This window comes from Podarcis pityusensis, assembly GCF_964106645.2.
Source record: "Podarcis pityusensis genome assembly, chromosome: 5".
Lineage (NCBI taxonomy): Eukaryota > Metazoa > Chordata > Lepidosauria > Squamata > Lacertidae > Podarcis > Podarcis pityusensis.
In genome coordinates, this window is record NC_138032.1 from 36,541,923 (window position 1) to 36,569,257 (window position 27,335).

Genomic DNA, 27,335 nt, shown 5'->3' on the forward strand with positions numbered 1-27,335 from the left:
CTGGAAAGCCCCAGTGACAATTCTTCCTGCACTGCCTGGGAGGGGGTTTTCAAGGAAGGATCTTCCTCTCTGCTCAGAGACCTTAGAATTGCATCCTAAGGGAGAAGAACTGTTCAACCCTTTCTCCTTTGGCCAGTTCCCACTCCAAATTGTTACTTTTTCCTCCTTGCAGGAGAAAAGCTGTAGGCACCAATACAAACCCAATCTAGTATGACTCAACTGTCATTTGTTTCATAAATAGTACTAAGAGCCTTCTGTGGTGTCACAACACAATTTTCACAGCTGCGCCAAACTTGAATTGGGAAAGAATGGCTTAAGGGAAGACAATATTTTACATATGTGTTTTCTGGGAAGGGACAGTTCTCTGAAAGGTATATGAGTGAGAAGATTATTGACACAGAACACTTTTTACAGTGGTGGTAAAAACATTTCAAAGTTTCTTAAAATTCGGATTTTTCAGGCCTGATGCATTTTCTTGACATTCTCCCTCCCTCTATTACCAACACAACGTATAAACTGGGTTCTAGAACCACAGTGAAAGGCAAACAACTGTTCAGCATTATCCACAGGTTCCAGGAAATGACGGAATCCTCTGCTTACCTATATGATGGCATATCCATGTCCAAATGGCCCTAACCTTTTCCAGGTCGGTATGTGCTACGCGAAGCAAGGTTTTCACTAGCTCCTCCACAGTACTCTTGGCGGTCACCTGTATTATACAAAGAAAGTGGATAACTGGTGATTTCAAACCAACTGTGAAGGTTGGTTACCTTTTCTGCCTTCCTACAAAATTTAGAGGATCTCTCTTAGGGTCCATTACTTGGCAGAACCATTGACTTCATCAACAAAATCTCTGCTATGTTTCACAGAAAGCACATTAGCTTACAGGTGTGGGGAACCTGTGACCCTTTGGAGGTTGCAGAAGAAGAAGAGGAGTTTGGATTTGATATCCCGCTTTATCACTACCCGAAGGAGTCTCAAAGCGGCTACCATTCTTCTTTCCCTTTCTTCCCCACAACAAACACTCTGTGAAGTGAGTGGGGCTGAGAGACATCAAAGAAGTGTGACTAGCCCAAGGTTACCCAGCAGCTGCATGTGGAGGAGCGGAGATGTGAACCTGGTTCCCCAGATTACGAGTCTACCGCTCTTAACCACTACACCACACTGGCTCTCAGCAGAACTACAGCTCTGGTCATATGGCATATTCAACAAACAGAGTTGTAGTTCAGCAATGTCTGGGTGGCCAAAGGTTCTCTACACCTGGGTTACAGTTTGGCTCAGGACGGTTTTAGGAGCCATTTTCTGTTTGCTTGTTTAGAAGCCCTATCTATTAGTCAGCAGGCTGGCATAAGGCACTCAGAACAGGGTTTTCCTCAGCTTCATCATGCTGTTCTTGGCAGCTTGCTGTGTTTTAAGAAGCAAGTCTTTTACAAGCTTCAAATATATTATTGGGTAGAGTTACTCTCTCCTATCCCGCGTATGCCCTTCAGATACGTTTAGACACTATTCTATAACTAGATTCTATTTAAACTGTTTCCTTTCACATGGTATGATGGTTGTCAGCCAGACCTGCTCAACCCTCAGGCCAATATGAGATTCTGTTACTGTACAATTTCCTTTGCCAGCCAATGAAAGTGTGTTGTATCTGTTCTAAAAGATCTGGAAGCCACATACTCAGCCGACACCTCATCCTGGGCTGATGCTGTCTTTGTGAGAAATATTTAGCAAGTTGTTTATGGAGTTGCCAGTGAAATTTTTGTCCAAAGTGAAATTGGAAGCAAATTTTGGAGTTCCTCCTGAAGTGAAACATCTGAGGGAAGCCAAACAACATTTTGATAAGGCTTGTGGAGTTTCTCAGCAGCTTTTAAGGTTGTCCTCAGATTTTGCCTAAAGCAAAACATCTGGAAGTGCTTCCTCAGGGAAATATCATCTGAGGAATTACTAGGGAAAGGGATCATTACTCAGTAGTAGAGCACTTGCTTTGCAGGTCCAATGCCTCACATCTCCTGTTCAAAGGACCAGCCTTCTTCAGACTAGGGTCCTCCAGATGTTGTTGGACTGCAATTCCCATCACCCCTCATCATTGGCCACACTCTCTTGGGGCTGATGGTGTCCACAGCTTCTGGAAAGCACTAGTCTGAGGAAGGGTGAGGCAGCAAGTAATTTGAAATGTCTCTTTCAAATGGAGAACTACTTCCAATCAGAGCTGGCGGTACTTGGTCTAAGGCAGCTTGGGATAAGGAGGGAAGAGTTCCATTCAGATGATTGCGGAAGGGTATTCTTAATGCAGAATCTAAAAGACACCTCAGGAACACACAAATGAAATTCAAAGGACTGTTTGTGTTTTGCCCACTATTCAAGTGGAAGAGGTTGTCTGAAGGAGTTGATATGAGCAATAGACTCTGCAATCATCAGACTTCAACAAATTGTATTATAACTTCTCAAAAATGTGATGATGATTGCAGAGTATTCTGCATAGATAACTCAGTCCATAACCCAGTTCCAAGGATCATGAATTTATGTTAAAGGCCAGTTCCTGTAATCTTTTCCCCCAAAGTGGTTATTATTGTTATTTAAAATATTTAAATTAACACTCTGCTGACTGGTTTTTAATTCACCACACAATTGGCTTCGCAGCATATTTACCAGCAGCCATGTAGCTTTTTGCACACAGTGTTGTAAAAAATAATAATTGAACTGATATATCTGATCATTCAGACAACCAAATTCCACAAGGATTCCATTGTGTAATTACTAGAATATATGCAGTATATATCTGGTGCTGGAGTTTTAGAAATGACGAGAAGCAGAGTTTGAATTCATGATGTCATGACCTCCATTTATGTTTTTACCTTTGTTGCATATGCATCCAATTTCTCAAAGTCCTTTAGGTCAAAAGGTATGGATTTCAAGCATGACTTGTCCCATGGGTAAGCTAGGAGAAAAAACACATGTCATCGGTAATAATTATTCTGGAAAGGAAGAAACATTTCAGCTGGACAAACTCTCTAGCAAGCATAAACCAGATCTATACTAAAGTCGTTTTCACATGCAAGGTTTACAATATAAAAAAAATCCTTCCAGTAGCACCTTTAAGACCAACTAAGTTAGTTCTTGGTATGAGCTTTCGTGTGCAAGCACACTTCTTCAGATACACTGAAACAGAAGTCGCCAGATCCTTCTATATAGTGAGAAGGTGGGGAGGGGTATTACTCAGAAGGGTGGTGGGAATGGGAGATTGGCAGATAGCTGGGATGAGCCTGCTGACAGTAGGTTTACAATACTGTATTGTATAAAATATTGTAAATATTGTAAAAAGGTTTACAATAGTTTAAGTTTCCCTCCATTTATTATGTAAAAATAAATAAAAGTCCACTAGCAACTGAAAAGGCTAATAAATATATAGTGGCATAAGCTTTCTTTGCCCAGAGCCTGTTTCATCAGATGCATGGAGCACTGAGCAGGTAAGTTTATACATGAACTAGGAATGAGGAAACTCCAGCCTATGCGCCAATTGTGCTCTAGCAGGGGGTCCAATTGGGCCTGTGAGGCCATGTCTCCCAAACCACATCCACTTGTCAATCAACTGATACCATGCAGGAGGGCTGGGTTCGATCACACAATCCCAGGAGTCCTTGTGCCAACCATTGAGACCTCTGGAGAGCTGGAGGTTTGGAGGGTATTTGCAGGTTTTTTCAATGGTGTTCCCAATATATACAGTTTCACGTAAACACAGTGCCTCAGAACACAGCCCCCGTGTAAATGGGGAGTTGCCTGTAGTGCATTGGCTTTGCACACCTCTTCCCAATTTATAAACATTATGGCACAAAGGGGAGGCAAAAGGTTTCCTGACTAAGCAGGGACCAAAAGGCTAAGCAGTGGAGGAGATTTGCATCAGCTGCAACACATGCAGAACACAGATTATTAATGGAAGATGGAATCGGATCTGATCAGCTTTGTAAAAACATTTTCCCTGTGCAACCATGTGCATCCCTACCTACACAGGCTATTGCTTCATGTAAATAGCCTATGCCCGAAATCCTATGCACTATGTCCTGGGACTAAACCAATTTGAATAGGTATTCTATCTAAGTAGACATGCATAGGATTGTGTTCATGATGGCTACTAGCTTAGGTCAGTTTAAAAGGGGATTACACAAATTGATACAGGATAGGTCTGCCAATGGCTGTTGGCCATCATGGCTCTATGGAACTTCTAGGCAGGGGCGGCTGCTCTATTAGGCAAAATTGGGCACTGCTGCACAAACCGCAGTCTGCCCTCAGCCAGCCCCACCTAACTGCCTTATTTACAGCCAGTCCAGGGGGTGGTACTGCCTGTCAGTTTCCTCCTCCTTCGTCTCGGTGTTGCTCTCCTGGGACTCAGCAAGGTGGAGGATGGAGACAAAACTAGAAATAGCTGCCTCTGCCTCTCGTTGGTTCTGGCTCCACCTGTAATGGGCTCTGGTTCTTGTCCTCCCTGCTTTCTGCCCCATCAGCCACCACTGCCTCTTGGTAAATATGCAGAATGCCACTTAATGACAGGCCACAGTAGGACAGGCTGATTGCCTCAATTCCCTGCTTCTGAGCTTCCCAGAGGCATCTGGTGGGGCCCAAATGTTCTGACAGATCTGCAGAGGATCAGATTTGTATATAGCCATTATGTTGACTGTTCATAGATGCACAGCCAACACAAGCCACCTATGCTGTGTTGTGTGAATCAGCTATACATCAGCTGATGCACTTGGGTGCTAAATAGTCTCTACTGCAAATTGCCAGCTTCACGGGCCCAGGAACAATGTCCAGGAGTAGTCTCACTGCATCACACCTCTCCTGATTTTAAAGCCAAGTAGCACACGACTCTCTTGCTCTCTCTCCATCCCTAACACACCTTTTCTGCTGTGTCTGACCTTTGGGGAATGGGCAGGCACAGCTGAAGAAAACCTCAGTGTCAGAAGCCTGTGTGTCTCACTATTCCTCAGGCTTGGTTCAACCTCATTTCCAGACTGTGATTAGTGATGGAGCAACCACAGGCAAGAGGGTGTGTGCTGTCACCTAATGTACTGAACAGCCATCTGTCTGTCTCAAACCAGCACTCAAGCACAAGGCATCTGTCTCTTTAACAGGCTTGTTTGTTTATCTGGCCTTTCGCTGAAGAGGGCTATTACACTGACCTAAAGAGAGCTAAAGCAGATTTACGCACTTAAAAGGTTCCTGCTCTATACAGCTCAGAAAATTACTTTTTTGCCATTTGGGAGCGGGTAGTTTCTTCAAATTGGTGATCAGTTTTAGTCTTTGTCAGGCTATAACTGAAAAGGCTCCCTACAGCTGCAGAATTCACAATAACTCTTGCAGTCACACACTGTTACCATTAGCAGCCAGAATTGTGTACTAGGCCTCCGATATGCTGTGCAAACTGGAGCAAGGCAATATTTAAGCACAAATAACATTGGCAGGCACTGACTATACCAATTTCGAATGTTTAATTGGAGGCCTATCTTAAAAGCAGCATGCTCAGCTAAAACACTTGCCCATCAAACTTCCAAAAACGGCTGTGCGTGGTCAGGTTATGGTGATGAACACACCTTGCCATCAGCAAAATGAGGTTGCATCTCCACAAGGACTGGCTCCAGGCTGGAGGGGTTTCTGGCCAAAGTACCATCTAGTGTGCCCCTCTTACACTGGTGGGCTCCCTAAGCTGTACTTGGCAGTGGTGGCAATGGTGACAGAAACAACACTCCAAGAGAGGCCAGGCGCAGCCATTTTATTTCACCATAATGCTCTAGAGCACTTCATGTAGCTGTTACGTGGGTTTTGGGGGCGGGGAGTAGGCTTAATGCCTGAACCCCTTCTAATTCTTGGAATAGCCAGGCTAGCTTCTTGGTGAGGTGTCAGCTTGGGTGATGGGCCATGAAACAGAACAAAGGAAAGGGCTTTGTGTGAGACAGCAAATGGGTGGGTAGTTAGAAGGCCAAAGGCAGAGTTGAAAGCTGAGTGTTGGGTGATGTGAGCTAAACACTAGAGTAAGGTTACCAGACGTCCCGCTTTCCCGGGGACAGTCCCTGGATTTACAAATCAGTCCCCATACAAAATCAATTGAAGTTGAAAAGTGTCCCCGGATTCATTGAAAAAAAATCTAGCAACCTTACTGAAATATACTCAGAGTCGCAAAGTGATTTCATGCTCTTTATTCAGCTCATAGTGGTGAGGAGGAATGAATAAATGTCCCCTCACAGTATCTGCTTTATATACATTATTTACACAATGGGCTGCACATGATTGGCTAATTCTGGAATTCTACTGTAAGCCAATCAGGTTGTGGATTCACTTCTATCTGGAGCAGGATTGGGTGGTTCCTGCCAACCAATCATACTGCTGCATTGTTCTAGGACCAATCAGACTGCTGCATTCTGAATCCTATTGTTCTAGGACCAATCAGACTGCTGCCTTTTGGATCCTATTGTTCTAGGACCAATCAGACTGCTACAGTTTGGATCCTATTCAACTCAGTACATAACACCCCTCCCCTCTAAGTTCCAGTCCTGCCCGGGAGGTCGCATTCATAGTCCTCAAGGTATGCCGGCGGCCTACGTGTGCGTTGTGGCCTGGGGTGTTCCCTGGTCCGGGCTCCGGGTTCTGGCTCGTGTTCCAAGGATGCTGGCTGTGATGCGGCTGTTTGGTCTGGTGCAACCGGCTCGCTCAGTCGTGGTTCTGGTTCCGGTGTCCTTTCGGCCTCACGGGTCCTCTCTGTATTTACTGATTCTGCCTCTCCTGCTGGCCCCTCCTGCTCTATGGGCCTCACTGCCCCGCTGTTCCCTTGGGACTCCTCTGACCTGTCCTCCTCCTGGTTTTCTCCCGGGAATCGTCGCCGTATCTGGTCGCAGTGGCGGCGCCAGCATTGCCCCCCATCCGTTAGCACCTCGTACGACACGGGGCCAGTGACCCTGGTGATTGTGGCGGGTACCCATGCTGGGCCTGCCCCAAAATTCTTTGCGTACACTGGGTCCTGGGCCTCGAAGGTCCGGGGGTTCCTGCCTTCCCCCACCACTACCTCATCCTGAGCTCTATCGGGGTGAAGGCGGTCCAATCTGATTGCAAGGCGCCGACCCATTAGTAGTTCAGCGGGGCTCCGGCCAGTCGTTGAGCTGGGGGTGCTGTGCTGTGCTAGAAGGAATGTGGCAAGGCGGTACTCCCAGTCCCCTTGCGTCATGCGGCGAAGGGTGTCCTTGGTGGTCCGCACCATGCGTTCTGCTTGGCCATTGGTGGCAGGGTGGAACGGCGCCGAACGGATGTGGCGGATGGCGTTCTGCGCTGTGAAGGTTTGGAATTCTCCTGACGTAAATGCAGTCCCGTTGTCTGAGACAAGAGTGTCAGGGAGCCCGTGGGTTGCAAACAGCCTGCGTAGTACCCGGATGGCTGCGGACGTGGAAGTGGACGGTACCAGTGCGACTTCCAGCCATTTGGTGTAGGAGTCCACCACTATGAAGAATGTTTTCCCCTGAAAGGGGCCAGCGAAATCCACATGCAGGCGTGACCATGGTGCTCGGGCGGACTCCCAGGACTGGACTGGGGCCCTTGGGGGGTCTGGGCGGGATTCTTGGCAGGCCTGGCAGTGTTTGACCCAGGCCTCTATCTCTCCATCGATCCCCGGCCACCACACATAACTCCTGGCAAGGGCCTTCATTCTTACTACCCCTGGATGTGTCTCGTGTAGGGCTGTGAGGACCCTTTTGCAGAGGGGCTGGGGAACAACGACTCTGCTTCCCCATAACAGGCACCCCTTGTGGGCCGACAGTTCATGTTTGCGGGTTGTGTAGCCGGCGAATTCTGGCCCGGGGCTGCTGCTGGGCCATCCCCTCCACACCCAGTCCAGGACCCGGGAGATGACCCTATCTTTCTTGGAATGGTGTGCAACTTCTTGTGCCTGAATGGGGCGGTCGGGAAGCAGCTCCAGGCTCATAACCTCTTGTGCAGGTGCTGGGTCAGGGCCTGTTTCCGGTAGTGGTAGCCTGCTGAGGGCGTCCGCATGGCCCATCGCCTTCCCAGGTCGGTGAATCAGTGCATACTGGTAGCTGGCAAGGAAAATTGACCACCTGAGGACGCGAGGAGACAGCACTTGGGGGGTCTGCTTTTCGGGGGCAAACAAGCCAAGCAACGGCTTGTGGTCAGTCACCACGGTAAAGGGCCGCCCGTACAAGAAATCATGGAATTTTTTTACTCCCTTTACGATTGCCAGACCCTCCTTGTCGATTTGCGAGTAGTTCCGCTCGGTTGTGTTGAGTGTCTGGGAAAAGTACGCCACCGGTACCTCTCTTCCATCCGGGAGTTGGTGCCCCAGGACAGCTCCAATGCCATAGGGTGAGGCGTCGCATGCTAGCACCACCGGCAGCCTCTCGTCGAAGTGTGCCAAGACCGAGTTTGAGACAAGCAAGTCCTTGACTGCCTGGAATGCGGCCTCCTGGCGCTGGCCCCACACCCAAGGGGCCCGCTTGTCCAGGAGTCTGTGTAGGGGCTCCGCTACCGCCGCCTTGTGGGGAAGGAAGGAATGGTAAAAGTTCAATAGTCCCAAGAAGGCCTGAAGTTCAGTCTTGCTCTTGGGCGCTGGGGCATCACAAATGGCCCGTACCTTGTCCCCAGTCGGGTGGACCCCTTCTGCGTCCACCATAAATCCCAGAAAGTCCACCTGAGGCACTCCTAGTAGACATTTTTCCCGCTTCACCTTGAGACCCGCCGTCTGGAAACGGTGCAGAACGGTGCGGAGGCGGTCCTCAAACTCCTCTGGTGTGGGGCCGGCAATCAACACATCATCGAAGAAGGGGGTGACGCCAGGAATCCCTTTAAGGAGAGAGTCCATTATATTCTGGAATATGCCTGGTGCCACGCTGACACCGAATTGCAGCCGCTTTACCCTGAACGCTCCTCTGTGCGTCACAATCGTCTGTGCCTCTGCTGTGGCCTCATCTACTGGCAGCTGTTGATATGCTTGGGCCAAGTCCAGCTTGCCAAAAATTTTCGACCCAGCCAGGGTGGCAAGGACATGGCTGACCACTGGCACTGGGTATGCGTGGGCCGTGAGGGCCTTGTTTATGGTACATTTGTAGTCTGCGCAGATGCGGACCGAACCATTAGGCTTGACGGGTGTGACGATTGGGGTTTCCCAGGGAGCATTAGGCACCGGCTCCAGCACTCCTTGCTCTACGAGTCGGTCCAATTCCTCGTCTATACGGGGTTTCAAGGCGAACGGGACCCGGCGGGCCTTGAGCCTGACCGGTCGTACTGCGGGGTCAAGCTGTAGCGCAATGGGGGGGCCCGTATACTGTCCCAATTTCCCATCGAAAACCCCTGGAAATTCCTTGCATATGGCGTCCACGTCCACTTGTAAGCTAGTGTGGTTCACCCCGGTGACAGCTAGCCCCAGTGGTCCAAACCATGCCAATCCCAGTAAGCTAATGTAGGGGCCCTTGACCACAAGCAAGTCCAGTTGCCGCATCCGCCCTCGGTATTGCACCCTGAAGGTCCCCACCCCCATTGTGGGGACCTTACGTTTCTGGAAGTCCCGGAGGGTGAATGGGGCCGGCCTGAGTTTGGGACCCCCAGTGGGACACAGTTTCCTTAAGGTCCTTGCCGAGATTATGGATAGAGTTGAACCCGTGTCAAGCTCCATGCGGCATGGGGCCCCCTCTATCTGTACCTCTACATAAATTTTCTCTACGTTGGGGTGGGGCAACTGGTATACCTGGAAGTCCGTGAGCTCCGTCGAGTTGCCTTGGTGCGTTGGGCCCCGGGACCTGGGGCTCTTGGATTGGTCATCTGATGCCTGGTGTCGGGTGGGCCGAGCCCGACACACCCGGGCGATGTGTCCCGATTTTCTGCACTGCCTGCACTCTGCGTTGCGGAAACGGCAGGTCCTCCTCTCGTGACTCTCCCCGCAGCTTGCGCAGTTCCCTCCTTCTCGTCGAGGCAGCTGTGGTCTGTGCGCTGCTTGAGTGCGCTGCTGTACTCGGTGCACCTCCTCCCTGTCGGATCCTGAGTCGTCGGTGAGGTCTTCATGGTGGACCCTCGGTTGGGATGGCAGGCTCGGCCGTGCCTCTTGGGTCGACCTCTCGGCAGCTTCTGTTGCCAGGGCCTCCTCCAGAGCGACCTGGAACGTTAGGTCCTTCTTAGCGTAGAGGCGTCGTTGCAGCTTCTCATCCTTCAGGCCACCGACGAGGCGGTCACGAAGCATGTTCTCCAGCTCTGAGAAGTTGCAGAACCGGGCGGCTTGGCGGAGAGAGGTCACAAACCCAGTTATGGTTTCCCCAGGGGCTTGCCGCTTTGCGTAGAAGGCATTTCGACGAGCCACCACTGAGGGCTGCGGCGAAAAGTGCCCCTTCAGCTGTTCCATTATTGTTTTGTATGGAACAGTAGCGACGTCTTCAGGCGCAAGGAGAGCCCGGGCGATTTCAAACGTCTCCTCTCCGCAGACGCTGAAGAATATCGCCCTCTTCTTGGCGTCTTCTTCGTCGGTGACCCCTTTGGCTTCTAGGAGGAAGGTGAAACGGGAGGCGTACGCTTCCCAGTCTCCAGATGCTGGGTTGAATGGCGAGAAGCTGCTGTTGGCTGCCATTCTGAGTTCCTTGTGCCCCGGAGCTGAAGCCTGGATACACGGTGCGAGGCAGCGGTGTGGCAGTTGGCGGTGCTGCGGTGCTGTGTGTGGCAGTCAGCTCAGCGGGATCCCACCTTCGTCGCCAGTGAAATATACTCAGAGTCGCAAAGTGATTTCATGCTCTTTATTCAGCTCATAGTGGTGAGGAGGAATGAATAAATGTCCCCTCACAGTATCTGCTTTATATACATTATTTACACAATGGGCTGCACATGATTGGCTAATTCTGGAATTCTACTGTAAGCCAATCAGGTTGTGGATTCACTTCTATCTGGAGCAGGATTGGGTGGTTCCTGCCAACCAATCATACTGCTGCATTGTTCTAGGACCAATCAGACTGCTGCATTCTGAATCCTATTGTTCTAGGACCAATCAGACTGCTGCCTTTTGGATCCTATTGTTCTAGGACCAATCAGACTGCTACAGTTTGGATCCTATTCAACTCAGTACATAACACTTACACTAGAGGCAAAGCAGAGAAAGATGTTTGGTTTCTGGAGGAATCAAAGGCTGTGGCTAAAGGTGAAGCAAGGCCCTCTTGGGGTGTTAATGCTGTGAAGCCTCCCTATCATAGGCTCAGGTTGCTTATATATGTGTATATAAACCACGTATCATAAAGACACCACAGTCTCTGCTGTGCCTCATTCCAAAGCACCTGGACTCAGACCACTTGGGGACTGGGGTGGCATGCAACGGAGTGTTCACTTCAGGGTGCTGTGGGACATTACAATGGAGGCTCACAGGCCCAGATGCTCAAGGTGGAGGGTCCAACAGAGGCGTAAGTGCGGGTGGACCCCGCTGGAACACTGGGGCAGTGGCCTAGGATGCCAGATGCTGATCTCCACCATGGCTGCTGTGCTTTATATGTTCACTCCCTAATAATCAGCTGTATTTGTAACTAAGAAATGCGGAGGTGTAATCTGAGAGCAGGGTTTCCTTCTCAGCCAAATTGCCAATGCATTGATGGCATTTTCAAAAGCTTAGTAAGTTTAGCCTCCTGGAACTCATCGGCACCAGCATCCTTGCTTTGAGTCATCAGAGAGGACTCACCCCTTGATCCATGCTGCATACACAAATCTTTTAAAGCACATTACTTCCCCCAAAGAATCCTGTGGTTTGTTAAGGTTTATGGGAGCTGTAGCTCTGGGAAAGATAAACTACAGTTCCCAGGGTCCTTTGGGGAAAGCCATGTGATTTAAATGTGGGCGGCAACAATGCTGCTTCTGCTGCTCCTCATGAGGATTGCCATCTAAACAGATGGAAAGTGCTGTCAGGTCAGTTCCCAAACCGCTTCAAAGATAACAGAGCTGGCAGCACAGAAAAACTGTCCAATGGCGAACATGTGGCAAGGAGCACCACATGGGCAGCCTTGGGTGCTGAATGCAAACTTGGTTCTGAACTCCATTTGTTTTGTGTGTGCATTTTTTTTTCTTAAAAGGATGCTTCCCATTTTGTATATTGTTGTTTCCTCTGTGAAATCTGTACTGTAGGAGTAGGAACGATGGTATAATACAACTCTATAGTTACCATGCTGGTCTTTCAAACCCGGTGGACGGGGTCTGCGTTTTCTGTTCTCTGGAAAACCTATGAAATTGTGAAAAGCATGTGAGATAGGTGAACGGATGTAAAATGAATTGAAGTAGAAAGACGAAAGAGAAGTGAGAAAGGAGAGTAGGCCTACAGAACAAGCACTTAATTAATTGACACAGATTTGTTCAAGAGGTCATCACACTAAAACCCCACATGGCATTTTCCTAGTCTCAGTGTGGTGTGGCAGCCATGAACATATGAGCATGTGAAAAGCATGCTGAAAGTGTTTCTTTGGCCATGAGTTGAGGACACATGTTGCACTCTCAACTATTTGTGTTCCCATCATCTCTGGGATATCAGCTCACTAATATGCCCAAACCTTCATTTTAAAGGGCTTGAGTAGAGTCTCATATGTGGAAGATTTTACTTATTTACTTCTCACTCTCTTTCCCCCTCTCTCTTACTAAATATAGTAAGAGGAAAGGTTGGGAAATTGGCCCTACAAAGATGGAACAATTCGCCAATAATCAAAGTGCAAAAGTGACTGCAGCTTTTTGTATGAGAAAATAAACAAGTGTATCCTTTTCTGCCATTAGCGGAGCTGGGTTGGTGGAATCCAGATTGGAAGGGTATGGAATAGGTAGGTCAATTTTGGAAGGGTGATCATTTTGATCATGGCTATTTTATCTGACAGAGTGAAGATAATATGGTTCCATCTCCTCAGGTCATTGTTAATTTGTCGCCACAGGGCTTTGTAGTTGTGGAGGTATAGTTTGTTGAGGTTTCTGGTTATTTGTACTGCTAAGTATCTGAATTTGGTACGGCAGATTTTTATCTTTGTGATGTTGGAAAATTCTTTTTGTATATGAGGTGGGGTGTTGAAACACATAGCCTCGGACTTGGCAAAGTTTACTTGTAAGCCCAACACCACTGCGAATGTGTTGAGTTCCTTGGTTAGTGTGATTGCTGTATTTGTGGGGTCTGGTGTCGTGACCATCAGACCATCTGCGAAGGTAGGCCACTATTAATATCCCACATATCACAGTGGAGGAATTGTGGATAAGAGAAAATGTCTTTTCTAAGGCTACCTAGCGAGTCTGCAGAAGATTTGAGGATTCCCTCTTTCATAGCTCAGTTTCTTTACTACAGCGCAACATGAGCTCCTGCATATAATTTAATATGAGATATTTTGCCTTTATCAAGGAACCAGTCAATTTATTTTTACTGTTGCGAGAACAAGGGAACAAAAAATAAATAAATGTGTAAGAATTGTTCCAAAACAAAATATTGATTTTTAAAAGCGGCATACCTTTCCCAAAGGAGAGTTTTTTGAACAACTGTGGGGTAGAATTTCTAGCATGTACTTCTACTGTCACATGGGTTCCTGAAACAAGCAAGAATTTTTGAAGCTGGTCAGTACCGGGAAACGTAATTCAGCATGTAAGCATCATGCCTTGCATCCAAGGCAGTGAGAGCCCAAGGATGAAAGTGTTAGGATAATCCTGCATTCCTCCTTCCTACTGAAACCCCAAAATGCTAAGAGCTGCAGTGATAGTGGGAATGAAAGTAGTTTTGGGTAATTCTCTCCTCCCGCTACCACTCCCTGTGCCACATTCCAGGCCTTCAAGGGGCAAAGGGGTTGCAGTGGGGAGAAGGACAGCCGGAAAGCCCTCTTAAACAAGCAGGTGTCCGTTTGTGCAACACTGGTTACATTCCCATACAAAACAAAATGGCAGAAAAGGCCATTTTTTCCAAGTCACAACCAGGACAATCCAAGTCACAATCCAGAACAATCAGGAACTGAAAGGAATTGTTCCTTTGCAAGTGGGAGGATTGGTACACTAGAGAGTTTGCTGTCAGGAGCTGTCTGGTGCAGACAAGGCAGCTGGAGGAAGCTGTGTGGATTCAAAGTCCTTCCTCCAGTGCTTTGAATCCACACAGCTTCCTCTGCAGAGGGGGCAACACTCTGTTTAGAAAGTTTATGAGCTGGCTACCCACATAAATATGCTTCCTTTATGCTTGCTTTCAGTATAAGCTATTCAAAAGTTCAGATGTATAACTACCTCAAGCCAATTCTCATTTCTCAGCCTCTCTTAGAAGGGAACCATGAGGGACTTTCTTCAATCAAGACATATTTTGACAGTTGTATACCCCTTTGTGTTTGATATTTCCTCATCAAACAGAGAAATTTGACTGTGAGCCTCTGGGCACTTAACAGATGTTCTGTAGTTTCTTTGCAGACAATGAAGTCAAGTAATTGCCCTGTCAGTCCTTCATTCTTACTTCTTCCAGTTCTCTTTTAGTTTAGTAGAATCTTTTCTACTCTTTCTCCACAAGGTATGGCTTACAATTGGGCTTGCAATATTTTTTTTTTTTTTTTGAGGAGCAGATTTGCAGCAAAAAGTCGTGGGATGGGGGTAGCCTCTAAGAAGATCATAGGAAGCTGCCTAATGACAAGTCAAATCACTGGTCTATCTAGTGCAAGGGAATTTTGAGAAAAAGCAGTGGACACTCACAAAATGGCTGCCATGGAAAGCAGCCCATTCATAAAATGGCTGCTTTGGTGGGCATAGCTATAGGAGTTTTCTGAGGGACCTACTGGGGATTGCAGGAATTGAACCTGTGAACATTGCATGCAAAGAATGTGATATATCACTTCATGATGGCCATTCTCTTTTGGAGGATTAGAAAACTATCTGTATAATGTTCTTCTTCCAAGGGTAGGGTTGTCACAAAGCAAAAACCAGGACACCCTGAAAGTTGAGTTGTTGTTTTTTGTTTTGTTTTACAAAAACCCCAAAAAACATGATTTTTTGACTTGCCTAAGATCCAGGACAAAACACTGCCCTTCTGACATCAATTCTGCTTTTGAAATCCTGGTAATGTCCAGGAAAATCCAGACATATGACAGCCCTATCCTAGGGGCATCCGACAGACTACTTATGAAGACAGAATGCTAGATTATTGAAATATGTCTGTTTTTCTTCATTTTATAATGCAAACTTTTTAAAAAATGAATAGAAGTTCTATAATTTTGGATCTTTAAGTATTTATTGTTATAATGAGAAATCATCAGGAAAAAAGTAGTTTGAAATGCTTTTGAGATTGCATTACATACTCCTTTAGCAACTACATTTTGCCTCCCTCAGGCATATTTAGATTGATCAGGCATGCAGGATTTTTTTTTTTTAAGTAGGCCTTCCCTCATCTTAATCCTGCTTTCAGAGATTAATTTTATTGGGGTTTTTTTTCTTCTTTCAACCTCTGTAATTTTGTAACATCTGGTCATGGTGATTTTCCAAAATAGTATGCCATTTTTTGCTCTGTTCAAACATCTCTAAATGCTCTACTATTTTATGATATTCTAAGGTAAAAGCTTATTCCCAGTAACTTGTAGCAAAGGGCACTATCAGACAGTTCATTGGTTTATCACATACCTTGGGCAGAGCAGGAAGTAATGACTTGCTGCATCTGAGCTGCATGGCCTGGTGATGGAAGGAAAGCTTTAGTGACAAGAAAACAACCTATGAAACAGGGGCAAAGTGATAAGTCCATGCAAAAGCAGGGAAAATGCAAGTTGGACTAGTGGCAAAAGATTGAAGAGTATCATTATTAGCAGGGTGTTCATGTTTAAAGTCCCAGCCAGCCAACCATACCCTCCTCCAGGATAGGTCATTCCATTTCCCCTCCCAAACACCAGTTGCCTGTTCTTCTCCAACTGAAATTGAACATCACCTCCTTATGTCCAACCCATGGTCTGAATAGAGCCAACACATGTACATGGTACAAGTAAGATAACTGTGAAAAGTAGCTTTTGCCATCTGTCATGGATGCTTTAGCTGAGATTCCTGCATTGCAAGGGGTTGGACTAGATGACCCTTGATGTACCGCCCAACTCTATAATCCTATGATTTGTGTAGTTGTATATATGTAGACTCTGCTCCGACTTTTGATGAATGCAACTTGGCAGCAAGGATAATGGATTCAATCCCCACTCTGTGCATTCACAGAACACACACACACACTCATATTTTAACAGGTCCATGGTTTTATATAATTTTGATCTAAAATACTAGCCCCCTCCCCCCCCCAAGCATGGAAGATAGACAAGTCTACATCAATAGACACACTGAGTTGCATCCCTTTTCTTTCAAAGATCAGTATATTGGCAGTCCCCAGAGAGAAGCTGGAGCATTTCAGCAATGTGTTTGCCATTCTGGGTACCACGTATCTTATGGCTGGCATGGCTCAGACCCATGAAAGATGATGAGATATCACTGCAATGTGTGTGATGACGGCCCATGTGTTTGTTTTAATATGGCTCAATCTGCAGTTGCATCATAGCATTCAGAAATACTGTAGGAGCACCGGCTGCTTCACGGTGTCAGACTTCATAAGTACAGTAATCTTGCTACACTGCCTGAAATTGATTTGTTGACACCTCCATGCTTGGTGCATGAAGATTTCTGGCAATACAACTGGAGATCTTCAGTGAATACCTATGAGTTGGTGGAAGCCGCTGTAAAGTCTTGTTAGATCCGGTTGTAAAGCTAAAGAGCCTATTTCCCTCTGATCTGAAAATTTCATGCCCAGATTCTTGGTAGTTCCTTTGCTAGGACTCCTGCTCTGGGGCAGCTTTTATAGAATGAGGAGCAGAATGACTCTGCCTCTTGTACTGTGGTTTGAGATGAGCAAAATGGAATTATCTCACAATGTTTCCCAAACTTGGTCTCCAGCTGCTTTTCAACTTCATTTCCCATCATCCCTGACTACTGGTCTTGCTAGCTAGGGAGGATGGGAGTTGTAGTCCAAAAACAGCTGGAGAACAAAGTTTGGAAAATACTGAAGAGTTATGCACAAGGCCTAATATTTGTGTTTCTTAATTCAGGTTGCTAATATCTGTACTTGGCCGTTTCTGTAATTCGGGAGTTGGGAAGCTCTTTTCCCCAGACTGCCTTCAGCACGGAAATTGCTAGCTCTCCAAATGCCACCATGTGGCTATGGGCATCAGGACCGGCTCTACTATTAGGTTGAGTGAGATTTTGCAATGCCATTAAATGGCAGCAGATTGCCAGTTGTTTACAATATCTGAGCAGCCTCTGTGAGTGGTGACAGCATTTGGACCTTATATTTCAGGCAGCAAAATATACGGAGCTAATGATTAAACCTCCAAGAGACCCACCCCAGCCTCTCTCAACATGGTATGGCTGCATTTAATGGGTATTAGAATACACTGATCTGGACTGCATTTCTCACATGGAAACTCAAAGGGTTTAGAGATAATGACATACCATGAAGTTCATTTCCTAGTTTGTTGTTTCCATTGCCATCCCCTCGAAAGCCTAAAAAACAACAACCAGTAAACTGTGTTATTTATTTATTTAACAAAAAATATGTACTGTTGGATTGTAACAAAACCTTTAAGTGGATTACAAGAAATATTAAAATTATCAATAAAGAAGTTAAGAACAATGAATTAAAAACTTTAAAAAAACAATTAAAATAAGTAGTGAACTAAAAATTGATTAAAACATGTCAACATTTTCATGCCTGGAAAACAAAAAATGTTTTAAAGCAGGCACTGAAATGAATACTGCAATCGCACCTACTGATTTCAATAGGCAGGGAGTTTCAATCAATGGAGTTAAGTTACCCAAGTCAATGGGTCTACTTTGAGCGTGATTAACACCAGATATTGCTCATAGCATTTTGGATTCGTCCAACTAGCAAATGAATTCACCATCCCCTAGATGAGTATTTAATCATGGACAGCTACAACAACAGAGCACTAGTAGCCTTTGTGTATATGATCTACTACTAAGGACTGCTCTTAAGGCATACCTGCAAAAGCTCACTGTTCTCCCAAAGGTATGAATAGTTGGATGAAGTCAAAGACAAATTCTCAGCTGGGTGGTTGTTGTTTTTAAAAAGGCTGAGCTAAGGAAATTAGAATTGTTTCCCTTCATAAATTAAAGAAATGTGCATATGTATGCTTATTTTTCATCTTTTACAGTGCAATCTTCTAGATGTCTCCTCTGAAGTTAAGTCCCACTGGCTTCCATGGGATTTGTTCCCAGGTAGCTGGGTACAGAGTTACAGTCTTATTGTCCTCCTGCAAATCCTGAGAAGCTGGAGGCACTGAAGTCCTGCTCAGCTCTCCCTTTGATCTCTGAGGTTTCACTAAGAATTGAAAGCCTTGCTCTGGCACCATAAAGGTGTGATCACAGGATCATGACACAGCCTGTCTTGCAGAACTAGTGACAAAAGAGAAGTCAATGCTTTGGAGCGCTTGGAGATTTTGCCTAGAACTGGGCGGGGTTTTTTGGTGTGTGCACGCATGCAAAATTAGGCTGGATGCCCGAGTCCCTTCTAATTCCTGGATCCAGCAAGGGTTAAAATCTCATGGAGGATTCAGTTGTTGGAATAGCCAGGCTAGCTTCTTGGTAATGGCCCTAGGTCTTTAGTATAAGGAAGGAACCTCCTCTGCGCATGAGGGCAAATTGGCTGGTAGTGGCTGATAGTGAGAAGGTCAAAGGCCAGAGTGGGGAGAGTGGACTTGGCTACAAGCAAGTAGATGCCTGAGAGTGATAGTCATGTCAAGGGTTGTGGCTATGGGAGAAGCAAGTCCTTCTGGGGTGTTAATGCTATGAGCCCTTTCATCATAGCCTCAGTCTGTGTATATGTGTAAATAAACCATATGGCAAACAGACACCACAAAATTCCCTGCCCCTCATTCCAAGGAAACCAAACTGTGGGTAAATGATTTGAAGCCCTGAAATCTTACACTGCTCAGAGATTGGGATGTTGTGCAACAATATATTCCTTTTCAAACTCTTTCTATGCTAGGGTGTGTGTATGCAGCTGTTAGTTTAAATTAAATGTACAGCATTTTCCCAAAGGAAGGAATGAACAAATGGGCTGGCTAGAACAAAAACACTCCCACCCCTCTCCAAACCTCCCCAGGGTAACTTCTGAAATGTGTTGGCTCATTCTCAAGGCCAAAATCTCCTTCTGTGTTTGTTCCGTGACCATATCCCTGCTACTCTTCCTTGTTTGGAAACAAACATACAACCCTGAGTGCTTTGACTGATCCACCTCACTGCAGCTGACCAGGGCACCACGGCGGAGTGATGAGTGAACAGCCTGCCTAAGGGAATTTGGAATGGCTTGATATTGCAGACAGACAGTTTTTGTTATAAATAATGGCCGCAACACATCAGGTTTATGAAACACGTAAACACCTAATGCATCAGCACAAATTGGGATGTTACATTTATATTTCTGCTCTGAACTTTGTCCTTGGATATCTCAATCTCTTCTGGCCACTGAAAATAGTGACATTATTCTGACATTGCACTCTGCAGGAACAACACAAAATGAATGCAACATTAACTGTACCTAAGAATAAAAACGATGACTTGCCTACCTATTGGAGTGGAGTGTATGTGTGTTGTTTTAGTATTTCTTTTTATATTCAATTTCTATTTTGTGACTTTATACCATATGTATATTATTGAAAGACCAATAAAAAATAAACAAATAATGGCGACAATCTAGCACAGAATTTGCATTTGCTTTAACATGTCATTGTTTTTCTTTAACACAACTCCTACATCTGCTCCACTCACAAAGAAAGCAGGAGTTAAGAAATACAATTTAATGAGCAAGAGAGGTGGCTGGGTAGGGTGGGAGAAGCTGGATCTTCCTTGCATCCTCTGCTTACCCTACTTGAGCTTCTCTCCTCAAGCCCTCTACTCATTCCAGCTAGACATGGAGCTCCCAAAATAATCTTGCTCTTTTTTCCCTAAAAACACTTGCAGGTCTCCCCTATTTTGAATGGAGACATGATGCATGGCAGGGAGAAGGGGGTGGGGACAGGGAACCTAATATTTCCACCCCCCTTATTTATTTGATGATTTATAATCCACACTTTCATAAAAAATATCAAGAGAGTGTGCAACATAGGAGAATCAAATCAACAAAAGTATCCATAATAACAGTATAAAAACATCAACAAAAATATCAATAAATACTGGTGGGTCAGAAAAGAAACTTCCTATTGTAAAGGCCTGAACAAACAATACAATTTTCAAAAGACGTCTCAAAAAAGGGAGGCATGATTCCTGCTGAACCTTTATTAGTGGGGAGGGCCACAGGGCAGGGTCTGCCACAAGATAGGCTTGGTCCTTGGTGAAGGCCAAATGAACTTCAGGGATGTGGGCAATCAAGAGAAGTGCCCCATCTCTGTGAAGTTCTCAGTGGTCAAGGCGGAATTTTAGGAATCAGTCACATACAACTCCCTTCCCCAGAGCTACTATTAGAATGAAAATGTGTTTGAAAGGCTGCCTGGCTTAAGTCCAGCTGAAAGGTAAAGAACCCCAAGAAGGGAGAGTAGAGGCCCTGACATTGTCCATCACTTGGACAGCAGATTGAGCAGGCACAAGGGCCACAGCCTTCACAACAATTCTGTTCTCTCCTAATAATTCCACAGTGATGCATCACCATTAGAATCTTGAGCATTTCATTTCCCAATAGGCTGCTCTTTGTTGTGGCAGTCTAGGATGTTCTGGGAATGTTGCGCATTGTACTCACGTTTACAGTATACGGTATGTAGGCATTGTACCTATGTGTACAGTATGTAGGCACTTTCGCTTCCCTAGCAACTGGGCTGCCTCAGTGTAGCTGAAGTTGTGCAAAATTCTAGTGTTGTATGTCGCTTCTGAGTTTCTTGGAGAAAGGGGTCAAAATTAGTAGTAGTGGGTAAGATGGTGGTTCAAATTTTACCAATTTTTACCTCAGTCATGAACTCACAAAGTGGCCTTAAGCAAGCCACTATTCACTCACTCTCCATTTGTAATAAAGGGACAATAACTTTGATCTACCGTATTAGAGTGTTGAATGCTATACAGCACATTTCAGCATTAAATATGTGTGATGTATACAGACATACCTCGGGATAAATACGCTTCAGGTTGAGCGCTTCGGGTTGCGCTCCGCAGCGACCCAGAAGTAACAGTGTGCTTCTGGGTTTCACTGCTTGCACATGTGCAGTCAAAATGATGTCATGCGCATGCGCGGAAGTGGTGAAATGTGACCCAAGCACACACAGACGTGCTATCGTGTCTTATGTTCTGTTTGGGATGCGAACGGGGCTCAGGAATGGATCCTGTTCGCATCCCGAGGTACCACTGTATTATCAATGGGTGATCTTGGACCAGTCTCACTCTTAGCCTAATCTACCTCACAGTGTTGTGGTGAGGGAAGAAATATTGTGGGGAGAATGATATACACTGAGTAACAAATGAATTCCCCTCATACCCTAAGCAACTGGAAATGCCTGTTCTTCCCAGTTGCAATATCCTATTATTATCATATTTTATTACTACAGCGGCTGCTATTATTTTTCTGAGGTCACCCATTTCACTGGTTTCTGTACTGTGAAAGGAGAGTACTTAGGTCACCATTACAATTACGTCCCCTGCAAAAGGTGCATCAGGCTATATACTAAAGTTCCTTGTATTACACACATGCATGCTAGCACACACAGACACACACTGCAAGCATTTGTTCTCTTTGTTTATGATGGCAACAGACAGGAGATTGAATTACAGAATCACTGTCTGTTTCAGCAGCCCCCGTCACTGGTTCTGTCTGCAGACGGGGAGCATTTTCTGAATGACAACTTTGGAGGTTTCTCACACTGTAAAACTTCTCACATTGAGAAGGGACAGTGTGAAGACATTGCCTTCACAGTAACTATGCACAATGCTGTGTTTATGCCCTATGTGCTGCTGCAGAGGTTTCTTCCCAGATGGAGATGCAACAGGAACAGTGTTTCCCGTTGTTTATTTTTATTATTATTTATTATTATTATTATTATTATTATTATTATTATTATTATTATTATCTCATCCACCATCCAAAGTTCACAGGGTGGTTCACAACAATTTTCACAGGAAGGTTGGTAGGAGGGAGCTAAGCTGAAAGTTTGCAAAAGCAGCTCAGACAAAGGGAATACCCATGTTTTGTTAAAACTTGTTTGTGGGAGTGCATGTGCAAAGATAGCTCCCTCCTTCCCTTTATTCCCCCCTCCTACCACTTTCATCCTGCAAAGTTAAACCCTTGCCACCGAGTTTGTTTGCACTTCCCATCCTTGCAAGCTAACCAGCCAACACAGATTTCTTTACCTTCGCTTTGATGTGAAGCGTGGCTCTCCGTCTGTCTGTCCATCTGCAGCCTCTGCACCATCTTCCTCTTCTCGGGCTGGACTATCAAGAGCATTTCTAGGGCTACTGCACTGGGGTCTTTCTGAAACTCCATAGTCCCCATCAGAGCATTGCCTCTCCTGCCTTCCTCTTAGAAGTCCTAATGCTACTGCTGCTACAGCCGCCAAGTGCCCTGGGTATTTTCTACCCCTCACCCAAATTGCACACCCGTACAGACATGCACGCAAAACACACGCACGACTTTTGGCTGACCCTGCCAAAGGCACTGTTTGTGGGTACCCGGCAGAAATCTACCCTAATGAGTAGGTTACAAGTCACCTTTGAAAGGAAATCCCAGCAGGGATCCATTTCCTAAACCTGAGGAAGGAGACACATTTTGGAGAGAGAGGGAGGGAGGGAGGGAGAGAGGGAGAGACAGAGATAGGGGTCTAGTTTCAGAACATGTTCTTTTCGAACCCCCTCCCTTCTGGCTGCCCTTTCAGCATTAAGCCCTCGCTCACATGTAAATCCCGCTAACACCACTGTTGCTCTCGGAGAATTTGCTTTGTGAAGCCTGCATACCCCCTAAAAGGACTTCTGCTGGATTGCCAAACCCAATGTGGAAACTTAAAACGAGACTGCGGGGAGGGGGGTGGTGGTCAATTATTTAAAAGCAGCAAAAAATAAAACAATAGGGATGCTTTTGGTGAATGGAAGTTTTTGATGTCACATCCTGGGGTACTTGTTTCAGATAAAATGAGCAATCCCAATTATTTTCAGAAGCAACCTGGTTTCTAAAATATCGTATTAACAGCAGCAGCAGTAATAGCAATTGCCCATCAAAAACACCCATTCAGTTTCTCAAGCAATTCACTTTTTCTGCAGCAACTTGTGTGCTTTGCCATTCAGTCTCATTGCAACTGCAGGCAGAGAACATGGAAAGGTGGAAATGTCAACAATTTTTACCAGCTCCCAGTCCAGCAAATAGAAGCACTGGCAGTATGGTATAGCAATTATGAGCGACCTAGTTTAGCCGGCTGCCGTAATGGGGAGAGTGTGCTGGCATAAGAGTTCTTTCTAAATATATCCCGGACCTCCATCCTGTCACAGTCCGAGCTGGCAGCTGAGCAATGTTTGGCTCATCATCTTGGGGGTGGCAGGGGTTTGGATGGGAACACCTGTGGGCTAGAGGACAGTGCAACACAGCTAGATAGTTTTTGAACTTCTGCAGCCCTCATTCAATGTATGAATGCAAACCCATGAAACTGATTGCAAGCCATCCTGGGCTTAAATGCTACCACCCCATGGTCCTCAAGTGACAGTTGGTGCTAGAATCAGGTGCAATAATTGTTCACATGTATAATTTCTGTGTGTTTCTTGGAAGACTCCTGCAGGGCATAAAGGCAAGACGTTTTCAGCAATCTGCTCATCTCCCATTATCATCCACCAGCAACTGATACTTGGAGATATACTACCTTTAAAACAGGAGACTGTAGCCATCATGGCTGGCAGAAAAGAGGTTCTGTGAGAAAGAGTCAAAATCATAAAAGAATATGAAACCAATAAAAGCAACTCCCTTTATGGAGATAAGACTGTTTCGTCCAGTAGCAATATAGGGCTTATTCACACTTACCTTTCCTCCACTCCATGTTGTTGTTGTTGTTGTTGTTGTTGTTGTTGCTGCTGCTGCTGCTTGCCCCAGAGCTTTACCTGTGAAAACCTGCTCTTTAGCGCTCAATCTGAGCAAATGTCAATTCGGGTTTTAAGCAGATTGTCATTTGCTTGGGTTGAGCTCTAAAGAGCAGGTTTTCGTGGAAAACGTCTGGAGCAAAGAAAAGAAAGGACACTTGGACACAGAACTGTAAACTGTGGTCCATGCCTGGAAAGTGTAGGGCAAAATATAAGAGTGGATAAGCCCACACACTCCATTTCTGATGTCAGTAGTCTATGTGGCTATTCAAAAATTGATTTTTGGAGTTGAGGCAACAACTTCACACTTACGAAGACTGGACAAAAAACTGGACATGGTGACTTGCTAATTTGTAATTTAAATAGCTCTAGAACTCCATATTTTCTTCCCTAGGCCAATATAAAAAATTCATTAAGCTTTTCTGCAATTTCCCTGTCTTCCTTTAGCAATGCTCTCATTTGCTACCAAATTGCTCAACTTTCTGCTCTCAACTTTTTAAAGGAAGTCTTTCCTTTTATAGCTTCCCTGATTCTACTTGTTAACAGGGCTGGCATCCACTTTGATGGTATCTTTCCTAATTTGTGGTGGCATACATTCTGTCTGAGCTTCTATTATTATGTTTTAAAGAATCTCCAAGCATCCCAGAGAGATTTGACGCTCCTGACTCTCCCATTTGACTTCCTTTCAACTAATCCCCTCATTGAAGTGGATCCACTTTCTTTCCTGCTTAGACCCAACATTGCTTCCCTTGATGGAATACTTGCTCTTAACATCTATTGACACCATTATTTTTGTAGGGATGGCAACTGGTATCCCAAGAGGGTACCAACTTACTTCCTCAAGGTGGTACTTTCTGTTTTCCTTTGTAGATGGAACAAATCAGAGAAACATGAGATTCCAGTAAAACTAAGAGTGTTGGTCAACTGTTGAAATCAACCCCATCTATTAATTTATATACTCTCTCTCTCTCTCTCTCTCTCTCTCTCTCTCTCTCTCTCTCTCTCTCTTTGATTGTAATAGTTAATATAGTAAGCATATTATATAAACTGTTAAATCTTCTATAATAATGTTGTTTATGAATTGGGGGAGTGGGCAGATTCCCCTGAAAGTCCTGCGTACCAGATTCCCCCTCCCTCATAATTTCTAGAGTTAATAAATGTAGACAATTACTAAATGCTTGAAGTCTTCACCTGGGTGCGAGGCAACTTAGCAGTGTACAAATCACAGAATCTTAGAGTTGGAAGGGACCCAAGAATCATTGAGTCTAGCCCCCTGCAATGCAGGAATATCAGCTAAAGCATCCATTACAGATGACCATCCAACCTCTGCTTAAAAAAACTCATGAAACAAGAGTCCACCATCTCTTGTGGTAGTTTGTTATACTGCCGAACAGCTCTTACTGTCAGAAAGTTTCTCCAAATGTTTAGTTGGAATCTCCTTTCTTGTAAGTTGAAGCCATTGCCTCGAGTCTTACCCTCCAGAGCTGGAGAAATAAAGCATGCTCCCTCTTCCATGTAAATGGAATGCAGGCTGAATCAGTTTCTTGGCCTGGAAATGCTTAGAGAGAGAAGAACCATCATGCAGTACAAAGGAAGAAAATGGGCAATTAACCCAGTTACCCTGTGCTGGGCAGCAGAGGAGTGTGAGCCCTTCTTCATGAGGGGATGATGAGCAGAGACAAAGGTGAGGTTTAGGATTTCATTGTCTGATGATGTAAGCTGGGAGCGGGGAGGTTGCCAGAGTAACAGGGTGGTATCAAAACAGGAAAAAAATGTGTCCTTTTAAAACAGAGGAAGAAGGGGAGAACTCTATGTTCGTTGGCTGGAAGAAGGGGGCTTTGAGAGAGTAGGGAGTATGGTGGCCTTCTGTTCTGGACCTAAGCTTGCTGGAGCTATGAAAGCAGCAATAAAGAGATACTCTTGGGGTGTAATGTTCTGCACTCCCTCCACCTAAACTCAGAGGCAAATATGTGTAAATAAACCAAATCTCTTAAAGATACCACAATCTCTACAATGTGTCATTCCAATGGAACACAAACCCTAGTTAAGCACCGAGAGCTGCTTGGCTGAGATTGGGGTGGGTGGTAACAATACTGATGTTTATGTTTTGTATTAATTTAAAAGTTTAAATGCAAACAAGCCAAACAACAACAACAACAACAACATCCTGGCCACACAATGCGCTTCACTGCATCCACCCTTTGATTTTATGTTGGATTTCTCTCTCCCACACCTGACTGCATTATCCACAGATCAGGAAAATCTTAATTTGGGGTGGGGTGGGGGAGTGTGGGCTGCCACTTGGTTGACATCCATGTCATGTGGACAACGTGAAAGACAGGCACAAATGGGAAACATCAAATCCACTTTATACTCCAGAGTATATTTGTTGGATTGATTTCCATTCTAGATATGGGACAAATAAATGAACAGCAGCAATTTCTGCTCCCATTTCTGTTGTCAGATTTCTCAAACATCGCTAATTAAGCTAGCTGTAGCAAGCCCACTCTCTGCCCCTCACAAGTTCCTCTGGGTGTATCTTTCCCTCACTGACTTCACCATGTTTCAGGCTCGTGGTTGGATTGAAGGACGATTAATTTCTCGTTCTGTGGATAGATTTTCAGAGAGCAGAACTACATGCATATGCATGGATAGACCTCTCCATTAAGATACGTCATGCTCCAAAACTATGTTTTCTGTTTCATCTTTCGATCTTTTTGGGAGAGGTGCACAGAAGGTGCAGACAAATGAATCTGTCAATTTCAATTTCTCATTTTTCTAGTCTTGAGTTCAGACCTCTGTACTTCTATAGCAGCCTACAATCTTTTCTGCAAAGTCCTCTTGAAAATTCACCAGCATTTCAGTGTGAATGTCTGCCTAATGTATTTTTTAATATGTTCACTCTCATATTCATTTTTATGCACATCTAGCCAGTCTATCTATCTGTTTGTACAGATTTCTTGATTAGCAAACTGCATTGTAAAATTTGGAGAATTGTGAACTTTGAAGCTTAGCTGTGCTTCAGTTCACATATTGTTCCAGAAAGGACAAACTAGGTAGGATGGCTTTGAATACTAACTGAAACAAATTTCGGCCCCATCCCTAACCTTGCCTCACTGGCTGCATGCTGATATTGTCTTGACAAAATGAGGGAGGGAATGAAAACCATGTAACATATAGTTTGAGTTTTAACACAATCTTTAGCATATTTACTTGGAAATAGTAATTTCCAGCAAGTTTAAGGGGACTTGCATTCCAGTAATTGCATT

The 27,335-nt window shown here is 45.2% G+C and overlaps 1 protein-coding gene across 2 annotated transcripts in view; it reads right to left on the reverse strand.

The window, feature by feature from the left end:
• Positions 1-22,772, reverse strand: part of KY (kyphoscoliosis peptidase) — a 40,046-nt gene extending 17,274 nt beyond the window's left edge. Inside the window, exons 1-7 of one of the 2 annotated variants that reach the window (XM_081007298.1) lie at positions 22,360-22,772; positions 17,464-17,514; positions 15,610-15,657; positions 13,482-13,556; positions 12,170-12,217; positions 2,853-2,935; positions 601-709 (exon numbers count right to left, since the gene is read on the reverse strand). In XM_081007298.1, coding sequence (XP_080863424.1) covers positions 601-709; positions 2,853-2,935; positions 12,170-12,217; positions 13,482-13,556; positions 15,610-15,657; positions 17,464-17,514; positions 22,360-22,501 — 556 coding nt within the window. In that variant the 5' untranslated portion in view covers positions 22,502-22,772. Of the gene's footprint in view, positions 1-600; positions 710-2,852; positions 2,936-12,169; positions 12,227-13,481; positions 13,557-15,609; positions 15,658-17,463; positions 17,515-22,359 lie in introns of both variants that reach the window. The other variant, XM_081007297.1, reaches the window with a different exon arrangement.
• Between the last annotated feature and the right edge of the window lie 4,563 nt (positions 22,773-27,335).